Source organism: Nerophis ophidion, linkage group LG18 (genome assembly GCF_033978795.1).
Source record: "Nerophis ophidion isolate RoL-2023_Sa linkage group LG18, RoL_Noph_v1.0, whole genome shotgun sequence".
NCBI lineage: Eukaryota > Metazoa > Chordata > Actinopteri > Syngnathiformes > Syngnathidae > Nerophis > Nerophis ophidion.
In genome coordinates this window covers 27484412-27508325 of record NC_084628.1, presented here as the reverse complement: position 1 = coordinate 27508325, position 23914 = coordinate 27484412, and the positions used below count along the sequence as shown (strand labels likewise).

Below are 23914 nucleotides of genomic sequence, written 5' to 3'. Positions count from 1 at the left end.
GTGTATGGTGCGGATGGTGTTTTGCTGACTTCGACTGCGGATGTTGTGGATCGGTGGAGGGAATACTTCAAAGACCTCCTCAATCCCACCAACACGTCTTTCTTTGAGGAAGCGGTGCCTGGGGAATCTGTAGTGGACTCTCCTATTTCTGGGGCTGAGGTCGCTGAGGTAGTTAAAAAGCTCCTCGGCGGCAAGGCCCCGGGGGTGGATGAGATCCGCCCGGAGTTCCTTAAGGCTCTGGATGCTGTGGGGCTGTCTTGGTTGACAAGACTCTGCAGCATCGCGTGGACATCGGGGGCGGTACCTCTGGATTGGCAGACCGGGGTGGTGGTCCCTCTCTTTAAGAAGGGGGACCGGAGGGTGTGTTCCAACTATCGTGGGATCACACTCCTCAGCCTTCCCGGTAAGGTTTATTCAGGTGTACTGGAGAGGAGGCTTCGCCGGATAGTCGAACCTCGGATTCAGGAGGAACAGTGTGGTTTTCGTCCTGGTCGTGGAACTGTGGACCAGCTCTATACTCTCGGCAGGGTTCTTGAGGGTGCATGGGAGTTTGCCCAACCAGTCTACATGTGCTTTGTGGACTTGGAGAAGGCATTCGACCGTGTCCCTCGGGAAGTCCTGTGGGGAGTGCTCAGAGAGTATGGGGTATCGGAATGTCTTATTGTGGCAGTCCGCTCCCTGTATGATCAGTGTCAGAGCTTGGTCCGCATTGCTGGCAGTAAGTCGGACACGTTTCCAGTGAAGGTTGGACTCCGCCAAGGCTGTCCTTTGTCACCGATTCTGTTCATAACTTTTATGGACAGAATTTCTAGGCGCAGTCAAGGCGTTGAGGGGTTCCGGTTTGGTGGCCACGGGATTAGGTCTCTGCTTTTTGCAGATGATGTAGTCCTGATGGCTTCATCTGGCCGGGATCTTCAGCTCTCACTGGATCGGTTCGCAGCCGAGTGTGAAGCGACCGGAATGAGAATCAGCACCTCCAAGTCCGAGTCCATGGTTCTCGCCCGGAAAAGGGTGGAGTGCCATCTCCGGGTTGGGGAGGAGACCCTGCCCCAAGTGGAGGAGTTCAAGTACCTAGGAGTCTTGTTCACGAGTGGGGGAAGAGTGGATCGTGAGATCGACAGGCGGATCGGTGCGGCGTCTTCAGTAATGCGGACGTTGTATCGATCCGTTGTGGTGAAGAAGGAGCTGAGCCGGAAGGCAAAGCTCTCAATTTACCGGTCGATCTACGTTCCCATCCTCACCTATGGTCATGAGCTTTGGGTCATGACCGAAAGGATAAGATCACGGGTACAAGCGGCCGAAATGAGTTTCCTCCGCCGGGTGGCGGGGCTCTCCCTTAGAGATAGGGTGAGAAGCTCTGCCATCCGGGAGGAGCTCAACGTAAAGCCGCTGCTCCTCCACATCGAGAGGAGCCAAATGAGGTGGTTCGGGCATCTGGTCAGGATGCCACCCGAACGCCTCCCTAGGGATGTGTTTAGGGCACGTCCAGCTGGTAGGAGGCCACGGGGAAGACCCAGGACACGTTGGAAAGACTATGTCTCCCGGCTGGCCTGGGAACGCCTCGGGATCCCCCGGGAAGAGCTAGACGAAGTGGCTGGAGATAGGGAAGTCTGGGCTTCCCTGCTTAGGCTGCTGCCCCCGCGACCCGACCTCGGATAAGCGGAAGATGATGGATGGATGGATGGAAGCTCCATTCACAGACAGAGTCCCATTGCTTTTATGAGCGGTCGGGCGAGTCAAAAGCCGAAAAAAAATATATATATATATATATATATATATATATTTTTTTTTTTTTTTTTTGTGGCGGCCGTAATTCCTTAAATAAATGAATGTGTGGGGAACCCTTTACAGGCTGTTTTTTTCTTTAATACTGTCATTGCTCCAAAATAGTGAATCAAAATCAATGTTGTTATGAATTATTGACATTTTTAAAGCTCCAAATTACATCTTATTGGGAATTTTTTTAAAGAAAAATATTGCAGATTTTGTGTGTTTGACATCAAAACACTTTTGTGTGTTTGACATAAAAAAACTTAAGGGCATTACACAAACAAACACAAACTTAAAACAATTCTAAAAACGTATAATTGATATATAGATCTGATGTTGATCTAGAGGTTTAATGGTTGAAATTAAATAAATAAAATTACTTTGCAGCATGCTGGTCAAGGGGTTAGTAAATGTGCCTCACAATACAAGGTCCTTGGTTTGATCGCACAGTGGTTTAAATGGACCTTAAATATTGGGTTTCACTATGTAAAGTGCTTTAAGACACTCGAGAAAAGCGCTATATAAATATAATTCACATCACTTCACCTTGGGATAGGTTGATTGGCAACATTAAATTGGCCCTCGTGTGTAAATGTGAGTGTGAATGTTGTCTGTAGGGCTGCAACTAACGATTAATTTGATGATCGATTAATCTGTAGATTATTACTTTGATTAATCGATTAATAATTGGATAAAAGAGAAAAAATAAATTTCTATCCTTTCCAATACTTTATTTTAAAAAACAGCATACTTAGACTTAGACAAACTTTAATGATCCACAATGGAAATTGTTCTGGCACCATGTCCTCTCGACTTGCAAAATAAAACAAGGCAAGTGATACAAAAATGTTTTTTTTTTTTTTTTTTTTAATAAAGTGTACCATTGTCATGCACAATAGCAATAATTTTGCTTAGGGGAATTTCAAACCTGTCTACCACCTATTCCAACCATTCTGCAATATTGGATGCTGAATGTCTTTCCTCTAGTGGCATGGTAGTAAGGCAGATTGACTTCATGTTCCATTCGTCTCCAATGTAGTGGCATGTATTGCCAAGGTGGCTACACTTGTCCACACATCAGTAGTGAGAGCAATTTGCTTTGGGTGACTTTTATGTCAGTCTGTACTGCTTGGAATGTCCGCTCGTACTTCCTCTCCATCAATTTGGTAAAATGGTTCCTCGAGATAAGAGTATAACCAGGGTTGAGGACGTGAATCATTTGTCTAAAACTTTCATCCTCCACCATTGATAGTGGCCTCATGTCAGTTAGCAACATATTCAGGTAGCATCAGTCAATGCAGCCGCTTGCCGTGGTGTGCAGACCCTCCTTTGTACCAAGTCTCTAATGCAGGGGTCGGGAACCTTTTTGGCCGAGAGAGCCATGAAAGCCAAATATTTCAAAATGTATTTCCGTGAGAGCCATATCATATTTTTTAACACTGAAAATGCGTGCATTTTTAAGTAAGACCAACATTTTTTGATTATAATAAGTTTCTTATTCTTTTTAATAACATTGTTATTCTGAAGCTAACCAATAATAAATCAAATCTCATGTCTGTTGATCATATTTTTGTTTGGCCATGTGCTCTTTGTCTTTTGGACTCTTTAAGTTCCTGTTTTTTTCCACTCCCTTGTCTGGTTTCCTTGGTTACTCATTTTGTCCACCTGTCTCTGGTGGACAAAATGCCTGCTCACCTGCTTCCCGAGCACTAATCAGAGGCAGTATTTAAGCTTGTCTTTGCCAGTCAGTCGCCCTGGCGTCAATGTGATCTTTTCTTGTTCTGTGCTGACTTGTTTCATGCCTTGCCATAGTTTCGTGCTTCATGCCATGCCATGTAAGTTTTAGCCCAAGTTATGCCTCCGCTGTGAGCGATTTTTTTTTTGTATGTTTTTTGTTTAAATTAAGTCATGTTTTTACCTAAATGCCATGTCCCGAGTAGTCCGTCTGCCTTCCTGGGAGAACGACCCCGCAGAAAGCTGCGCGCCCCCCCCCCCGTCAGGACATAAAATACTTACCATTAATGCGACTTCTTGAACAGGTGCGGTAGGAAAAGGATGGATGGATTTAAATGCATGAGAATGTTTTATATTTTTAACGTTATTTTTAGCACTGTGAATTCCAGCGGAATTATTCATAATTATCGTGTTAAGCAATGTCAGCTAAGATTTATCTGTGAGCCAGATGCAGTCATCAAGAGAGCCACATCTGGCTCTAGAGCCATAGGTTCCCTACCCCTGCTCTAATGCTAGCTTGTTTCTTTCTGAAATGAGAGAAACCATATTATGAACGTACATAGTAGCATCATTTACATGTAACTCAATACACACCCAGTTGATTTAATTAATTATTTCTGACATAAAAGGAAAATATGCCACCACATTAAAAAAACAGCTAAATTAAATAAATGGACTTTGGAGTTGCAGAATACACCAATAATAACACATAAATGTAACTCATCAGATAAGAACTGGGTCAGATATTGTACACGTTTCTGTTGTGAATAATAAAGGATTAATTTTAGGCTACCTCTGAATAATAGCATGAATTATTCCAGCACCTTCATAACATTTAGCTATACTAAAGCATCACTCAAGTCTAAATAGATTTATATGGCTTTTTGGGGCCCGGGTACATCGATCCATTATGAAACCAACCTGAGATATTTCTGTCTGTTATGTTTATTTCCAAATTGTTAACCGTGCGTTTTCGCTCTCAAAACGGAGTCAAATGTGCCGGAGACACATTATCAGCTCCGCGTTGCAAGAAAGGGATAACGTTAACGTTACTCACAAAAAAGAGATGGCGTGCTTAACCCATGAATGCCTGTTGCCACTCATAACAACACAGAAAATGAAGTCGTCGACTCTCCAACACGTTCCTAACACTCTGAAAGTTAATACACAACAGTTGCTGCAATGCTGCCTTAAAAAATTTTTCCGGACACAATGGATCAATTTATCCGGACTCTGGACTTAAAGTAATGTACCGTGAGTTCTTCCTTACACCCATGGCTCCGCTTCAGGTGCTCCCGAAGCAATGTTTTCCTTTCGTGCCACGCGATGCCCATGCTGCACATTTTGCAGGAAACGGTCTTCTTTGAAGTCTTTAAAGTCAAGTGTTCCGACACTTTGGACGACTTAGGTCGTACACTTTTCTCCATTAAAGCATTAACTTCAAGATGTTTCTCCGCTGAACTATTGCTCCTGTTTTCCTCTGCCATTTTTCGAATGTTTCCAGGCAAAGGGTACGGTGTGGTCACGTGAGCTGCACAGGACACATCATTGGCCGGCTCACTGCCACCTCATGAGACGTAGCCTCGGCGCCGCCCTGGCGCTGTTTTGTACTGTTTTTGTACTTATTTTGATTTTGTTTCTCAGCTGTTTGTAAATGTTGCAGTTTATAAATAAAGGTTTAGGGAATGTATGCATTGCATACATCCAACGAATCGATGACTAAATTAATCGCCAACTATTTTTATAATCTATTTTAATCGATTAGTTGTTGCAGTCCTAGTTGTCGGTCTATCTGTGTTGGCCCCGCGATGAGGTGGCGACTTGTCCAGGATGTACCCCTCCTTCCGCCCGAATGCAGCTGAAATAGGCTCCAGCACCCCCCGCGATCCCAAGAAAGGGACAAGCGGTAAAAAAATGGATGGATGGAAAATGTATGACTTATTTTTAAGACTTTTATGAAAAAGGCCATTTTGGAACCATAATAACTTCAGTGGGATTGTTTTTTTTTTTTTTAAAACTGTCATTGCTCAAAAAATAATAATGAATCAAAATCAATGTTGTTATGAATTATTGACAAATTCAAGGCTGCAATTACTTAACACCAAATATTCAAATTTGAAATACTTTAAGGAAAAAATATTGCATATTTTGTGCGTTTGCCAAGTTTTCTATGACAAAAAGACATAACAAACAAAAAAATAGCATAAATAACAACTTATTTTATCACTTTCATGAGTGGGGGGTCCTGTTGGATCCCTGAGAACTTTAGTGGGATTTTATTTTTTAAACTGTCATTACCCCCAAAAAATAATGAATCAAAATTAGTGTTGTTGTGAAATATTGACCTATTAAGGCTCAAATTTCATCGCATCGAACATTCCATTTTTAAATATTTTTTGGGGAAAAGTATTGCAGATTTAGTGTGTTTGCCATTAGAAAAAAACATTTTTCTATGACAAAAAGGGCATTAAACCAACAAACAAACAAACACAAAGCATAAAACATTGAATAAAAACATAATCTGTGGACAGATCTTAAGTTGATCTAGAGATTTAAGCATTGAAAGTAAAACAATTATGCATGACTTATTTTTAGTTTAGTCTCTATTTGTAAGGGACAATGCACAGAAACATTAAGCTCAAAGACAGATATGTTCTGTACCAGATTATAGCTAAATAGCTAATTTCCATCTGCAGCCCCATCCATCCATTTCCTACCGCTTGTCCCGTTCAGGGTCGCAGGGGGTAGCTGGAGCCTATCTCAGCTGCATTCGGACTGATGGTGGAGTACACCCTGGACAAGTCGCCACCTCATCGCAGGGCCAACACGGATAGTCAGACAACATTCACACTCACATTCACACATTAGGGCCAATTTAGTGTTGCCAATCAACCTATCCGGGATACAAAAATCATGCAATAAAATTATGACTGTAAAATTATACTATAGCATGTAATCAAATTACGAAAAGTCATAAGATGCCCTTTCATGGACGCATACTTAATATACAATACAACCACGCCTCATTTACATCATCACACAAAGACAATACATGCTCTTGTTCACTTCTGTCATCATTTGTAAAAACAACCATGATTTTAACAGACACACCTCACAATTTACAACACAAATGCTCTCCTGGATAAATATAATACACATTAAGTTGATGTGTCAAACATAGTGCCCACCTTAGTGACTGTGTGAGCAGCTTTGATTGCTCAAAAGCCACTTTTTAACACTTTTATGGGTAATTTTTATCAATATTTTTGCTTTAAGGATATTTTTGAACAAAAAATAATAATGAATCAAAATCAATGTTGTTATGAATTATTTAAGGTTCCCATCACTTCACATCAAATGATCCATTTCGATATTTTTGGGGGAAAATTTTGCAAATTTTTTGTTTATATCATAAAAAAAGGGGGTTTCTTTGACAAATAGGGCATAAAACATAAAACATAGTAAAAACTTTATAAAAACCTTAGATCTGAAGTTGATCTAGACAGCTAAGCATTTGAGGAAAAAAAAGTAATATACGATCTGTTTTTCTACATTTTTATGACTGAGACCTTTCTGGGTCCCTAAGACCAAATTTGAGGGGATCCCGAAAGGTTAAAAAAAAATCTTAAAACATTTTGAAAATGAAAAATATGAAAATGGCAGCTAAAAATGTGGACACCCTACTGTACATTGAAGATGTACATTTTTGTGATAATAAATGTTCAAACAAATATTTGGTGGTACTATGAGTAAAATAATTTTCAGGCACAATTCAAAGACAACAAAAGTCGAAACAAAGGTGATGCTGGTCAATATTTGACACTTTTTTGCCATGACGATGATGGACAGACTCCATGTTAAAGCAGCACGCAGTCCAGATTCAGCAAACCTTTGTTTTTCTTTCAGAGAGCGAGTGGCATGCTGGACGTCGGGAAGTGGCCAGTGTTTGCCCTCCTCCCGCCCCAGGAACTCGGCCTCATCCGGCAGGCTTGTGTTTTAGGAAGCGGCGCCAACGAAGCCCTCTACGTCACTGTTAGCGATGAGGTAACGATCCCCGACTTGTGTCAGAGAAAATGCTGCGAGTCTTGATCCAGGCACGGGGATAAGCAGATGGGATGGCACTATCTTTAGCCGTATAGGCCTAATTCCACCACCAGCTCCATTTTTATCCTGCGCACGCCTCACTTTTCAGAACAAACTGTATTGTTTACAACAGTGTTGCTTAGCCATTGCAGGGCCACCAGCATTCCCTAGAGGGCCGCCAAAACTTCAGTTTCTTATAGGCCGCAGCGGTACTCACTTGTAATACACTTGACCACTACTTGTGGCAGTAATGACATGATCAAACACACAAGAAGTCTGGAGCTAAAGTCATAGAAAAGTTTTTTGAGCGCAAAAATTATGACTAAAGTGGTGAAGCTGTGTGTTCATTTACACTTTCATTTTATTTACAGTTTATGTAAAAACATATATTTAACAGAGAGACCGCAAAATGACAAAACATATTTATATAGAAGGCTGAGGAGCGGCCGCCGGTGACTGCGAGCTCACACGCTTTTCATTTATTTTAAATATATACAGTATGGAGACTTTGGTTGTTGAATTACATTACATATATTGTTTATGATATTCCGTTTAAAAAGTAGCCAAAAAAGAAATTGTAAAATATGCATTATATTTATACATATTAATTAGTGCTGTCAAATCATTACAGTTTTAAAAATAATAATCTCCCTCTCACTTTTAAATTTGGATGAATCTTGATTAATCAAAAGTTATTACTCTTTTCTGGCCCTGCGATGAGGTGGCGACTTGTCCAGGGTGTACCCCGCTTTCCGCCCGAATGCAGCTGAGATAGGCTCCAGCGACCCCAAAAGGGACAAGCGGTAGAAAATGGATGGATGGAAGGATTTAAAAATACTTATTATTAAATTCAGCTAGAATTCACATGTTTTAATTATATTTTATTTGTATTTATTTCATTAACTTTTGTTTACTTTAATTTATTTTAGCACTGTGATTATTGAATAGGATAGAAATTAAGAGTGATCTTACTGGAGGGCAATTGCAGTCCTAGTTGTCGGTCTATCTGTGTTGGCCCCGCGATGAGGTGGCGACTTGTCCAGGATGTACCCCTCCTTCTGCCCGAATGCAGCTGAAATAGGCTCCAGCACCCCCCTGTGGCAGTGATGACAATATCAAACAAACAGAAGAAGTCTAGAGCCAAAATCGTAGAAAAGTTTTTTGAGCACAAAAAATATGACTAAATTGGTGATGCTGTATTTTTTTTTCCATTTAATTTTATTTACTTTTGATTTGAGGTTAAAAGGTTAAGAAACCTTTTTTCAAACTTAACTAATTTAAATAAACTACTGCACTATGATAACTTTGTGAAGTTGCCCCCCCACCTTTTCCCAATCGTTGTCCAACTATTATAGTTTTTATGTTATTATTCATAACCAGTTCCCCATGTTGTCAAACACTCCCCAATCTAGTCCCAAACTTTTGTGCTATGCTTGTCCTGCAAACACAGTTTTGTTTTTAGCCGTTTTTAATTTTGATGTTTTTACGATGTAATTAATGTGTAATTATTCATAACCAGCTCGCCAACTTGTCAAAACCGCCCCAAACGAGTCCCAAAGATTTGTGCTACTAACATTTTTGTGTAACTATTATCATAGATATGATTTTAACCTTTATAGTTTTTATGTTATTATTCATAACCAGTCTCCCATCTTGTCAATAACTCCCCAAACTAGTCCCAAACTTTTGTGTTATGCTTGTCCTGCAAACACAATTTGTCAGTTTTGTTTTTAGCCTTTTGTAATTTTTATTTCATTACTTTTTAAGTAATGTGTTATTATTCATAATTAACCCTCCAACCTGTCAAAATATCCCCAAACGAGTCCAACACTTATGTGCTACAAACATTTTTGTGTCACTATTTTCATCAATGTTTTTAACCTTTTTAGTTTTATGTTATTACCATGCAATTAATGTGTTATTATTCAGAGCCAACCCTCCAACTGTTAAAATCTCTCCAAACTAGTCCCAAACATTGGTGCTGCAAACATCTTTGACTAACTATTATAGTTATGATTTTAACTTTTTACAGTTTTAATATTACCCTGTAATTAACATGTTATCATTCATAACCAGCCCCCCAACTTGTCAAAACCTCCCCAAACTAGTCCCAAACGTTTGTGCTGAAAACATTTTTTGTCTAACTATTGTAATTTTATGTTATCAATATTTAATATTTATGGTAACATGTTAATAAAGTGTTATTATACATATCCGCCCTCCAACTATGACAAAATCTCCCAAAACTTGCCCCATTTGTTTTTGCTGTAATTCTTTTTCCTATTATAGTTTTTATTTTATTATCGTTGATAAATGATTAATAAATGATAAATGGGTTGTACTTGTATAGCGCTTTTCTACCTACAAGGTACTCAAAGCGCTTTGACACTACTTCCACATTTTCCCATTCACACACTGATGGAGGGAGCTGCCATGCAAGGCGCTACCCAGCACCCATCAGGAGCAAGGATGAAGTGTCTTGCTCAAGACACAACAGACGTGACGAGGTTGGTACTAGGTGGGGATTGAACCAGGGACCCTCGGGTTGCGCACGGCCACTCTTTCACTGCGTTTTATATTAACACGGTCATTACATGTTAATTACACATTAATAACATACAAACTATCAAACGTTGACATAAAAATTATCGTAGACAAAATACGACAGCGGGGACCCCGGACTGTTGAAAGACTGAAGCTCTATATAATGGGAAAGAATTCCACTTTCAAATCTTCAACAATTAGTTTCCTCTGTTCCCAAACGTTTATTGAGTGTTGTTAAAAGAAAAGATGATGTAAAACAGTGGTGAACATACCCTTTCCCAACTACTTTGGCACGTGTTGCAGCCATGAAATTCTAAGTTAATTATTATTTGCAAAAAAAAATTGAGTTTATGAGTTTGAACATCAAATATCTTGTCTTTATAGTGCATTCAACTGAATATGGGTTGAAAAGGATTTGCAAATCATTGTATTCCGTTTATATTTACATCTAACACTTTTTTCCAACTCATGTGGAAACGGGGTTTGTATATATATATATATATATATATATACACACATATATATACACATATATATATACACATATATATATAAAGAAATACTTGACTTTCAGTGAATTCTAGCTATATATACATATTTATTTTATTATATATATATATATATATATATATATATATATATATATATATATATATATATATATATATATATATTGGGGCTTCACGGCAGAGGGGTTAGTGCGTCTGCCTCACAATACGAAGGTCCTGCAGTCCTGGGTTCAATCCCAGGCTCGGGATCTTTCTGTGTGGACTTTGCATGTCCTCCCCGTGAATGCGTGGGTCCCCTCTGGGTACTCCGGCTTCCTCCCACGTCCAAAGACATGCACCTGGGGATAGGTTGATTGGCAACACTAAATTGGCCCTAGTGTGTGAATGTGAGTGTGAATGTTGTCCGTCCGTCTGTATTGGCCCTGCGATGAAGCGGCGACTTGTCCAGGGTGTACCCCGCCTTCCGCCCGATTGTAGCTGAGATAGGTGCCAGTGCCCACCGCGACCCCAAAAGGGAATAAGCGGTAGGAAATGGATGGATCGATAGGGGTGTGGGAAAAAATCAATTCGAATACGAATCGCAATTCTCACGTTGTGCGATTCAGAATCGATTCTCATTTTTTTTTAAATCGATTTTAAACATTTTATTTTATTTTATTATTATTATTTTTTAATCAATCCAACAAAACAATACACAGCAATACCAGAACAATGCAATCCAATTCCAAAACCAAACATGACCCAGCAGCATTTAGAACTGCAATAAACAGAGCAATTGATGAGACACAAACCAGACACAGAACAAACCAAAAGTAGTGAAACAAAAATGAAAATGATCAACAACAGTATCAATATTAGTTATAATTTCAGCATAGCAGTAATTAAAAATCCCTCATTGACATTATCATTAGACATTTATAAGAAAAAAAGAAAGAACAATAGTGTCACAGAGGCTTACACTTGCATCACATCTCATAAGCTTGACAACACACTGTGTCCAACATTGCTGTTTACGGCAGACGAAGTGCTTTACGGTAGACGAAAACGTGACTGCTGTTGTTGTGTGTTGTTACCGCGATGGGAGGACGTTAATGAACCTGCCCAACAATAAACCCACATAAGAAAACAAGAACTCGCCCTTGATCATTCTACAGTTATAACGTCATTGGGCAGACACGTTGTTTAAATTGTGTGAAAGCGGACGTAAAAACAGGCTGTCCTCACTCAGGTCCGCAGGAATTTCGAGAGATTTTCAGTAGAAAATTGTCCCGGGTTGTTGTCGGGAGATGCGCTGAATTTTGTGAGTCTCCCGTAAAATCCGGGAGGGTTGGCAAGTATGGTAGGAGGACATCACTGGCATTGAAACTGTTTTAAGTTGCATTAAAAAGCATTAAATTAGGTTGGTTGATACCTGCAGAAAACCAGTGAATGAGACTAGTTTGGAGATAATTTGACAAGGTGTAATAAAACGTTTATAACCTCAAGATTAGTAGATAGATGGATAGTACTTTATTGATTTCTTCACGAGAGTTCCTTCAGGAAAATTAAAATAGATCAGTGATTCTCAAACTGTTCAAAGTGTGTGTAATGTTACTGTGGCCAAAACGATTAAATATACTTAAAAGGAAACCTCTGCCTTGTTTTTATTGACTACTTAGGCCTGTTACGCTACTGTATTGTAAAGTTGGTCATTATGGTGGTACTTGGTGAAAAAAGTTTGACAAGAAAAACTGCAGCACAAAGTATTGGGGAGATTTTGACCAGGTAAAACTTTAGGTCCTGCAATGATGTGGCGACTTGTCCAGGGTTTACCCCGCTTTCTGCCCGATTTTAGCTGCGATAGGCTCCAGCGCCCCCCGCGACCCCGAAGGGAATAAACGGTTAAAAATGGATGGATGGATGGATGGACTTCAGGTCACAGCTGGTCTTCATCAAGGGCGTACTGTCTCTTTAATAATACACTTGAGTCTTTGCAGGTTTTCGGCGTGGGCACCAACATGAGCAGCTGTCTAGGCCTGGGGGACCTGCAGAGCACCATCGAGCCGCGCAGGATTGATGTCCTGTGTGGGAAGAAGATTGTGTCCCTAAGCTATGGAACTGGCCCACATGTGGTTATTGCCACCTCAGGTAAAACATGACTAACGCTCAAGGCTGCAAGGTTTGCCACTGGCCAAATCAATTGAGTGTTGACATTTTGTTCTCCTGTGCCAACATAAGCTGGGTATTCCGCGAGCACAGCCCGAAGTCCATGTTATTAAGTACATGTTTACCTTCACTGTGCTAACAGTGGGCCCTCTTAAAGGGCCAGTGCCACATGGATAGGGCTTATCCTCAATGCTTTGATGTTAGATCTTGAGAAACTAAAGGAATCATTTGAAATAATTGTCTGACGGTAGATAACAGTGTATTAGAAGCATTGAGCAGTTTAAAAGGGCTTTTAATAAACACCACTGGGGACACACCATTTTGGTTGTTTTTCTCCGATTGTGTGCCTCCAAGAAGCTATTTTGTATACACTTTTTACATGCAACACTGCACCCGTTCAATGTAAAATCTGTTATAAATCACACACAACAACGTAACATTAAGGAGCGGGACAGGACGACACAAACGCTAGCAACACTAGCATAGCAATGTGAGCTACATGCTAACATGACACATAAACATTCTGGCTAGCATATTAACTGAAGAAAAATCCAACTTAAAACTCCGCCGTCTGTAACTATTTTAATAGAATAGAATAGAAAGTACTTTTTTGATCCCTGGGGGAAATTCAGCACCACAGTTCACTCACAATAGACAATAAATACTGTACAGCATTATTCACATGTGAATAATATAAATATATTACACATATATTCTACATTTAAGTGCACTGAAGAAGGAATTAGCGGATAGTTGGCCTGAGCTTCAAACTGTAATTTAAGATGTGTAGCAAAGCATGTTTTTTTTTACATAGCTTTCCATCAAGTGGTGGGTGTAGTAGGCTTGGATTTATTACCAATTGATGGGAGATTTGTAAGTCATGCATTAAATGTAAGGGTTACAGTACAATTGTCCCTCTTTTATCACTGTTAATTGGTTTAGGACATCACCGCGATAAATTATTTTCCACAAAGTAGGAATTCTTATTTACAAATGAAATATTCTCTTAGCGAGATCACTTGAAAATACACCCATTAGTTACCTTTACACTCTTTTAATTCAATACAGTACAACTGCGTGAATGTAGAATGTAGTACAAACAAGTACAGTACAGTGTTTCCTCCAGAAAATTTGTTAGTTAAAGGGGAACATTATCACAATTTCTGAGGCGTTAAAACCAATAAAAATCAGTTCCCAGTGGCTTATTTTATTTTTCGAAGTTTTTCTCAAAATTTTACCCTATCCCGAAAAACGGCTTTAAAGTGCCTGATTTTCACCATCGGTATATCCACCCATCAATTATCCTGTGACGTCACAGCGTGAAACCACCAGAAACAAACATGGCGGATAGCGTAAGCGATTCCACTGATTACGCATGTATTGAAACGGATGGTTAGAGTGTGGAGGCAGGCAGCGAAATTGAAGAAGAAACTGATGCTATTGAGCCATATCGATTCGAACTGTATACAAGCGAAACCGACGAAAATGACACGACAGACACCGACACGGGAGGAAGCGAGGACGAATTCGGCAATCGCCTTCTAACCAACGATTGGTATGTGTTTGTTTGGCATTAAATGTGGGTGGCGGGAAAGGCTGGATGCAGCGTGTGAGGGAGAGGGAGAGAGAGCAAAAATACAAAAACAAATCTGTCTGGAGCCGCAAAAAATAAAAGCCATATTACATACAGATAGTGTGTCATGAGATAAAAAATTGAATTAAGAGGACTTAAAGAAAACTAAATGACCTCAAATATACTGGTAGCTACAAATGAGGCATAATGATGCAATATGTACATACAGCTAGCCTAAATAGCATGTTAGCATCGATTAGCTTGCAGTCATGCCGTGACCAAATATGTCTGATTAGCACACTCCACATAAGTCAATAACAATTTGATCACTAAAGACACTTTAACTGCTGCTGTGACCCAAGGTCACCTCCATATTTATACTGTTGACTGTCAATCAGAATGTGCAATAATGTTATGTTACTTACTGTGCCTTGTATATACTTTTCATTTTTATTTTTTATTTTTTTAGCTAAGTACCTTGCGACTTGTTGAAGGGTGGACTAGCAAAGTAAGATTTTCATTGTACAGCAAACTGTCTGTTTAACTGTGCATATGACAATAAACAATCTTGAATCTAACATCAACAAAACTCACTTTTGTGTATTCATGCACAATGTTAAAAGTTTGGTGCATCTGCTTTGAGTGTCGCAGGATATCCACACATTCTTGCCATCTCTGTCGTAGCAACTGTCGTCGGTAAAGTGTGCGGAACAAACGAGAGACTTTCGCATCTTTTGGCCACTGGTGCAACTTGAATCCGTCTCTGTTCGTGTTGTTACACCCTCCGACAACACACCGATGAGGCAAGATGTCTCCAAGGTACGGAAAAACAGTCGAAAAAACGGAAAATAACAGCTGATTTGACTTGGTGCGTGTAATGAGATTGAGAAAATGGCGGATTGCTTCACGGTGTGACGTCACGGGTGAAGGGTCATAGGTCCGACAGGCTATCAATTGAAAGGCGTTTAAATCGCCAAATTCACCCTTTTAGAGCTTGGGAATCGGTTAACAAAACATATGGGCTTTTTTCTGCAACATCAAGGTACCGTAATTTCCGGACTATAAGCCGCTACTTTTTTCCCTCGTTCTGGTCCCTGCGGCTTATAAAACGGTGCGGCTTACGGTAACCAGGGGCGCGCACTAACGAGGATGCGCGAGACCGAGGTAGACATCTGGCGCTGTCACGCCAAATTTCTTCCCCCCTACAAAAACCTTCCCCCCCATTTACTTCCGTGGTCTTGATTAATACAGACGCTATGTTATGAAAAAAATAATAATAATAAAAAAAACTATTTACAAACACATGCTATGGGTTGACGTAAGAGGAAACGTGAGGAAACGTGACCCCGGAAGTAAATGCGTCATCCCATGGGTGGGGGATGGGTTGTAGGTGGGAAGAAATTTGGCGTGACAGCGGCAGGTAGCGAGAGCAAAACAAAGAGTAGGAGAGCGTCCGCGACAGTTTGCGCAAAGGAAGTGTTAATGCAAACACCCTCAATACGGAAAACAAACGTAGAAGTGCATATGATGCTGCTTTTAAGTTAAAGGCAATCGATCTGGCTGTCGTGATGATGAAGAGGACGGCGTAACGGCTGACGAAGCCGGAGCCGTTGATTCCACTGACGAAGAGGAAGGTTTTGAGAGCGAGAACAAAGGAAAGAGAGTGGCTGACGACGCCATTTTGGACCTGTTCTTCTCCGACACAGACGAAGAGGATTTCGGTGGTTTTAGTACGCAGGAGGAAGATGATGACACAATGATTAAAGACTGACTTTTCATATACGTTATTTTGATAACGTAAACGGCCACGGGACTGCACTTTTACTGCCGTGTTACAGGCGAGGACTTTGTATTACTTTGCACCGTTGTATTATTTGTACTCTGCACGAATGCTGTTCGCCATGGCAAAGATGTGAAAGTTTGATTGAATTATTGAAAGATTTATTGTTAATAAATGTTTGCATTCCCAAACAGTCATCTCTGTCCCGACAATCCCCTCCAGGAACCCCTATATACTACGGTAATTAAACATTAAAACGCCTGCGGTTTATAGTCGGGTGTGGCTTATATGTGGAGCAATCTGTATTTTCCCCTAAATTTAGCTGGTGCGGCTTATAGTCAGGTGCGGCTTATAGTCCAGAAATTACGGTATATATTGACGCTTACATAGGTCTGGTGATAATGTTCCCCTTTAAGGTGGTGACTCTCCGGGGAAGGGGGTGGGTGGGTGTTAGGATCGGTGTAACTCGGCCTGTCGCCATCATGTCTCTACCTTGTTGCTGCCACCACAGCCTGGGGGGCAATAGCTTACAAACTGTGGTGACATAGGCCGGCTTCGTCGCGTGAAGAAGCCTACAACTTTTGTTTGTGTTTTCCGCTGTATTTGCTAAATGACGATATACGATTGTGGGGAGGGGCGTGGTCCACGCGTTCCCTGCAGGCGGGGTGTGTTCAGGGGTCGGCCATGAAGCAGCTGACAGGTGAATGGATAATCTCAGCTGGGACGAGTTATCTAATCACCTGTTCCTTTATTAGCAGCGTAGGAGACCATGAGAGGAGGCAGGACAAAGAAAGCTACACTGCCGGAGGGAGAGCGACTGGAAAGCCGAAGAGACTTTGTGTGAAACAGAATTAAACTATTGCAAGTGCTGGGCTGAAAAGCCACTAGAGACTGATTGTGTAAAGAATTAAAAATTGTAAACGCTGCCTCGAGTGTGGTGCCAAGTTCCTGTGGTCCCTGAAGAACCCAAGTACGAGCGATCGTTACAACAATATATATCTCAATATTTTTTCCGTAAAGTAATAAAACAGTCGTAGTTACCTGAGATACTGAAATAATGACGTACAAGGTCAAATTAATGACTTACTTTAAGTAAGCATATACAATAAGCGTTTAAAAAAAAGAGTTAAAAGTGGGGCCACATGCTGACATATGCTCAACTCTTAATGCTTAATTTATTACAGCATTTGAGAAGCCTGTAGTTGATTTTTATTAAGTAAATGTTATATTTTCATCAACATGTGGCTTTATGATGCACATACATTATTATATGAACTGTCAGAGACAGCTTCAGGAAACCTTTCATTTAACATAATGTCCTTTTTTGCTGCTTCAACACAGCTCAATCAACATAGAAAAAGGTAAAGTGAAATAACTTAGTTAACTGTTGGTCAATAATGCTTGTCTTTCTCTCAGACAGACAGGGCTTTGCTGTCTGTAACACACACACCGCACACTGAGCTAACATTACGCTGGAAGCTAATTGGCCTTCACCTCAAGGACTGCGAGCGAGCTGAGCTGCCGCTTATGTTTCTAGAACGTCAACGGGTTCATAGTGATGTTACTAGTAGTGGACTTGGAAGTGTTTATTATAATTTGGGGAGAGTTCGCTGCCTAATGCTCACCTTTGTGCTCAATCTACCGAAGGAGCACTGACTCCATGCGCTCTGAATACGCACTGCTGATTGGCTGTTACCGCTCTGCGTATAACCAATCAGAAGGTTCTGTGGGTGGGACAATGCTGGGTGCTGCAGGGACATACTGACGGAGGCAGAGTCAGAACTAAGCGGGGCAGCTTGTTAAGACGTTAGTTTAGGCGGTGGCAGGAAACCCTACAGTAGTTTTACAAAGTAATGTATTAATTACGCACAGTATTTAGCTTGGGGAGTAGACTTCTACTGAATCTCCTTTCGGCTGCGTCTCCATCAAACACACCATCAGCAGCTTCTCAAAATGTTCATGGATAAATGTCCCCATTGAGATATTATTTTAATATTTGTGGTTTGTGATAGACTCCTCCCACTTCAGTATGGTGCACTCTCGCAGTGCTACGCTCCAACTGCTTCGCCAAGTCGATGACACACTCTTAGTTTTGATAATTTCTTTCTTTAATTCTACAAGTATTATCCACTTCTTCTGTCCTTCACATTTACATTTTTCCTTCCCATGGTAGCAAGAACAGTTATGACCATCCCTAGCTTTAAGCTAATGTTAACTATAAGATAAAACAAAATATTTCGGGCGGATTTTACAAGGTTAACTGTGGCCTCTGCAATGCCAATTCGTGGCAGGGATGTTTGTAACTCAAATTTTGAGCAAAGCAACAGCTCTTATCTCCAAATACGCTGGAGTCGAGGTACCAGCATAGATAATGAAGTCATGTTTGCAATACAACAGATCTTTGTAACGCTGACATTCATGAAGTGTTGTGTTGCTGCTCCTGCTTGGTAGATGGAGAAGTGTACGCATGGGGCCACAATGGCTATAGTCAGCTGGGCAACGGGACCACCATCCACGGGCTGATCCCCGCCCTCGTCTCCACCAACCTCCAGAACAAGAAGGTGACGGAGGTGTCCTGTGGCTCCCACCACACCATTGCCCTGACGACGGAAGGAGAGGTAACGTCGTCTCTCTTGCTTCTCCTCCGTCATGCGTTTGACCCGTGAGCGGCTCATCTCCACGTTCAGGTCTACGCGTGGGGCTACAATAACTCAGGCCAGGTGGGATCGGGGTCCACCGCCAACCAGCCGACGCCCCGTCGGGTCAGCTTCTGCCTGCAGAACAAAGTGGTAGTCAACATAGCCTGTGGTCAGCTGTGCTCTATGGCTGTGCTTGACAGCGGCGAGGTAATATTTGCTTTTCATTGAATATCTGCAGGGTTTTTTTTATCATTATACAAAACCCGTTTCCATATGAGTTGGGAAATTGAGTTAGATGTAAATATAAATGGAATACAATGATTTGCAAATCCTTTTCAACCCACATTCAGTTCAATATGTTACAAACCCCGTTTCCATATGAGTTGTGGAATTGTGTTAGATGTAAATATAAACGAAATACAATGATTTGCAAATCCTTTTCAACCCATATTCAGTTGAATGCACTACAAAGACAAGATATTTGATGTTCAAACTCATAAAAAAAAATTTTTTTTGTTGCAAATAATTAACTTAGAATTTCATGGCTGCAACACGTGCCGAATGTAGTTGGGAAAGGGCATGTTCACCACTGTGTTACATCACATTGTCTTTGAACAACACTCAATAAACGTTTGGAACCTGAGGAAACTAATTGTTGAAGCTTTGAAAGTGGAATTCTTTACCATTCTTGCTTGATGTACAGCTTAAGTTGTTCAACAGTCCAGGCTCTCCGCTGTCGTATTTCACGCTTCATAATGCACCACACATTTTCAATGGGAGACAGGTCTGGACTGCAGGCGAGCCTGAAAAGTACCCGCACCCTTTTACTATGAAACCACGCTGTTGTAACACGTGGCTTGGCATCGTTTTGCTGAAATAAGTAGGGGCGTCCATGATAACATTGCTTGGATGACAACATATGTTGCTCCAAAACCTGTATGTACCATTCAGCATTAATGGTCCCTTCAAAGATGTGTATGTTACCCATGCCTTGGCACTAATACACCCCCATACCATCACAGATGCTGGCTTTTGAACTTTGCGCCTATAACAATCCGGATGGTTATTTTCCTCTTTGTTCCGGAGGACACCACGTCCATAGTTTCCAAGTATAATTTGAAATGTGGACTCGTCAGACCACAGAACACTTTTCCACTTTGCATCAGTCCATCTTAGATGAGCTCGGGTCCAGTGAAGCCGGCGACGTTCCTGTGTGTTGTTGATAAATGGCTTTCGCTTTGCATAGTAGAGTTTTAACTTGCACTTACAGATGTAGCAACCAACTGTAGTTACCAACATTGGTTTTATAAAGTGTTCCTGAGCCCATGTGGGGGTATTCTTTACACACTGATGTCGGTTTTTGATGCAGTACCGCCTGAGGGATCAAAGGTCCGTAATATCATCGCTTACGTGCAGTGATTTCTCCAGATTCTCTGAACCTTTTGATGATTTTACGGACCGTAGATGGTAAAATCCCTAAATTCCTTGCAATAGCTCGTTGAGAAATCTTGTTCTAAAACTGTTCTACAATTTGCTTACAAATTGGTGACCGTCGCCCCATCCTTGTTTGTGAATTACTTTCATGGAAGCTGCTTTTATACCCAATCATGGCACCCACCTGTTCCCAATTAGCCTGCACACCTGTGGGATGTTCCCAATAAGTGTTTGATGAGCATTCCTCAACTTAATTAGTATTTATTGCCACCTTTCCCAACTTCTTTGTCACGTGTTGCTGGCATCAAATTCTAAAGTTAATGATTATTTGCAAAAAAAAAAAATGTCTATCAGTTTGAACATCAAATATGTTGTCTTTGTAGCATATTCAACTGAATATGGGTTGAAAATGATTTGTAAATCATTGTATTCCGTTTATATTTACATCTAACAAAACAATTTCCCAACTCATATGGAAACGGGGTTTGTATACATATATATAATATATATATATATATATATATATATATATATATATACATACATACATACATATATACATACAGTGGGGCAAAAAAGTATTTAGTCCGCCACCAATTGTGCAAGTTCTCCCACTTAAAATGATGACAGAGGTCTGTAATTTTCATCATAGGTACACTTCAACTGTGAGAGACAGAATGTGAAAAAAAATCCAGGAATTCACATTGTAGGAATTTTAAGAATTTATTTGTACATGATGGTGGAAAATAAGTATTTGTTCAACCATTCAAAGCTCTCACTGATGGAAGGAGGGCTGTTTTTCTGCTAAGGGGACAGGAAGATTGATCCGTGTTAAGGAAAGAATGAATGGGGCCATATATCGTGAGATTTTGAGCCAAAACCTCCTTCCATACTCATATATATATATATATATATATATATAAAATAAAAAATTATATTTTTAAAACAATTTCTCAATTAGAAAAACACCTACAAACATTATTTTTTTAAATTTAATTTCATATACCTATTAAATAACAAATTTAATTTAAAAAAAAGAAAAAAAACACTTGTTTTTATTTTCTGTTTTAAAGTAATATACATATCTAAAATATATATATGTATATATATATACCTGTACATACATACTGTTGCAGATCTACGGATGGGGCTACAACTGCAACAGCCAGTTAGGTTTGGGCAACACTGGGAACCAGCAAACTCCCTGCAGGATCGCAGCACTCCACAGTGTCAGCATCATCCAGGTAGGAGCCCTCAAGTTGTAAACGACATAATTAGGAACTCACGCCGCCTCCACTCCAGGTCACCTGCGGATACGCTCACACACTGGCGCTCACCGACGAGGGCTTTGTTTACGCCTGGGGAGCCAACTCTTACGGGCAATTGGGGACAGGCAACAAGAGCAACGTGTCTCTTCCCACCATGATAAGCACCGACAAAGAGCGGTGCGTATTCCTTGGCCTCGAGCAGCGGGTGTGCATCTGCCTGTGGTCTCCTGTTCCCGCAGGATTGTGGAAGTGGCGGCGTGTCACACCAGCCACACATCCGCCGCCAAGACGCAGAGCGGGCAGGTTCTGATGTGGGGTCAGTGTCGAGGGCAGTCCGTCACCAACCCGCACCTCACACACTTCAGCTGCACAGACGACGTCTTCGCTTGCTTCGCCACGCCGGCCGTCACGTGGCGCCTTCTAACTGTCGGTAAGCGTGTTGTGGGGGGTGGTCGTAATGACTCGCAGAAGGTGGCTGATATAGAAATATAACCAATACATTCTTTGGAGATGGACAGATTTACGGCAGGCCACTGTTATGTTTCCCTTTTTTAATCTGAATCCACTTTTTTTTTTCTTCTTTGCCTCTCGAGCAGAACTATTTCAACAGATACAATATTGACACATATAATAATGAATTAGATTTATATAGTGCTTTTCGGACACTCAAAGTGCTTCACAGAAAAGTAAGAACCCATAATTCATTGACACCTGGTGGTGGTAAGCCACTACACCATATTTATTTATTACATATAAAAAATATATATATATATTTTCCTCATTGAAACTGACTTAATTGGTATTTTTATTGATACTACCAAATTTTCTGTAGCATAAAGTGTTTCGGTATGAAAGCCGCCCCCACTCAATTTTAGAACAAAATATTTTTACATACAGTATATTAGTCACACCGGACTATAACCAACAGATATAAGGGTTGTGAAATTATTTTGTTTACACAATTATTTTGTAAATGTTTATTAAAATTATCAATGTTTATTATGTTTGTTATTAATACCTCAATTGTTTCCAAACGGGGTCTGTAACATGGCAGTAAAACGGGTGATCAAACAAAACAGATGTCATGGTCCTGGACCCCCTAGCTGCAGAAGCTAGCTCTCCAATAGGCTAAACAGACTTAACTCCACAATGACGTTTTGGTGATTTTTTTTTTTACAAAACTGAAACAATACAAAAAAGAATGCCATTGTAAGTTAATAATACAAACACAGGCACTCGTAAAGGTGTTAGCATTCTGGCTAAGGCTAACAACGCTCGCTTATATATATCATGATAGCATGTACAAATATGCATGCAAACACTCCTGCAGACATCAAACATGGGACGATTTAGTAAGAAAGAATTGTTTTAGTTATATTGTAAAACTTACAAACGTTGCTTGTAGTAATGAATGAAGAATCCATACGAGTAGAAACGCTACTGACGGTTTTACATCCGGTTTAAGTAATTAAAGAAGTACATTTTTAACCCGCAACAACTGCAGTGAGATGGAGCCATAACACAAACAATAACACACCTATTCAGTGTCTTTGCTTGTTTTTTAAAAACTATTTCCATTATGGTCGACAGCGAAGACAAGTCCATAAATTAGTCGTTTATAAGCTGGAGGGTTCAAAGCGTGGGAAACATGTAACAGGTTACAGTCCAGAATTTACGGTATATGCAATTGGTGTAAATAAAGATGTAAAAAAAATACATTCTGTATTAGCTTTATTTTTTTTGTTATCATTGCTTTTTTATTGGTGATTATTTCAAGCTGACTATCAGATCCGAGGTCCGGGGCAGTATTGCAAAAAAATTAATCTTCTGATTCCATTAATATCATGATTATTTCATGGTTTTTAACCTGCCATTTTCAAAGCAATTGGACAAAAAAAGTAGGGATTTGTTCTAACATGTTATTAACATTCTAAGTAAATAAAAAAAGGAAAATAAATATGAAAAAGTACAATAACATAACAATGTACCAATCAATTGGAATTTACACGCTTTCAAGTACCGGTTATAGAAAGCACACAAACTGTCCCGATTCCAATATTTTAGTACCGGTACCAAAAAGGGTTTCGATACTTTTCGGTACTTTTCTACATAAAGGGGACCACAAAAAATGGCCTTATTGGTTTTATTTGAACAAAAAAATCTTAAGGTGCAATAAACATATGATTCTTATTGCAATCTTGTCCTTAAATAACATAGTGAAAATACTAGACAACTTGTCTTTTATTAGTAAGTAAACAAACAGAGGCTCCCAATTAGTCTGCTGACGCATACAGTAACATATTGTGTCATTTATCATTCTATTATTTTGTCTACATTTTTAAGGACAAACTGTAAAAATTGATTTTAAAATTACTGTTAATATCTGCTTACTTTCTCTTTTAACATGTTCTATCTACACTTCTGTTAAAATGTAA

The 23914-nt window shown here is 40.1% G+C and overlaps 1 protein-coding gene across 2 annotated transcripts in view; it reads left to right on the top strand.

The window, feature by feature from the left end:
* Window positions 1-23914, top strand: part of rcbtb2 (regulator of chromosome condensation (RCC1) and BTB (POZ) domain containing protein 2) — a 51815-nt gene that overhangs the window by 3565 nt on the left and 24336 nt on the right. For both annotated transcript variants that reach the window (XM_061877883.1, XM_061877884.1), the window contains exons 2-8: window positions 7411-7548; window positions 12617-12767; window positions 18590-18756; window positions 18826-18984; window positions 21348-21455; window positions 21514-21656; window positions 21719-21909. In XM_061877883.1, coding sequence (XP_061733867.1) covers window positions 7423-7548; window positions 12617-12767; window positions 18590-18756; window positions 18826-18984; window positions 21348-21455; window positions 21514-21656; window positions 21719-21909 — 1045 coding nt within the window. In that variant the 5' untranslated portion in view covers window positions 7411-7422. The remainder of the gene's footprint in view (window positions 1-7410; window positions 7549-12616; window positions 12768-18589; window positions 18757-18825; window positions 18985-21347; window positions 21456-21513; window positions 21657-21718; window positions 21910-23914) is intronic.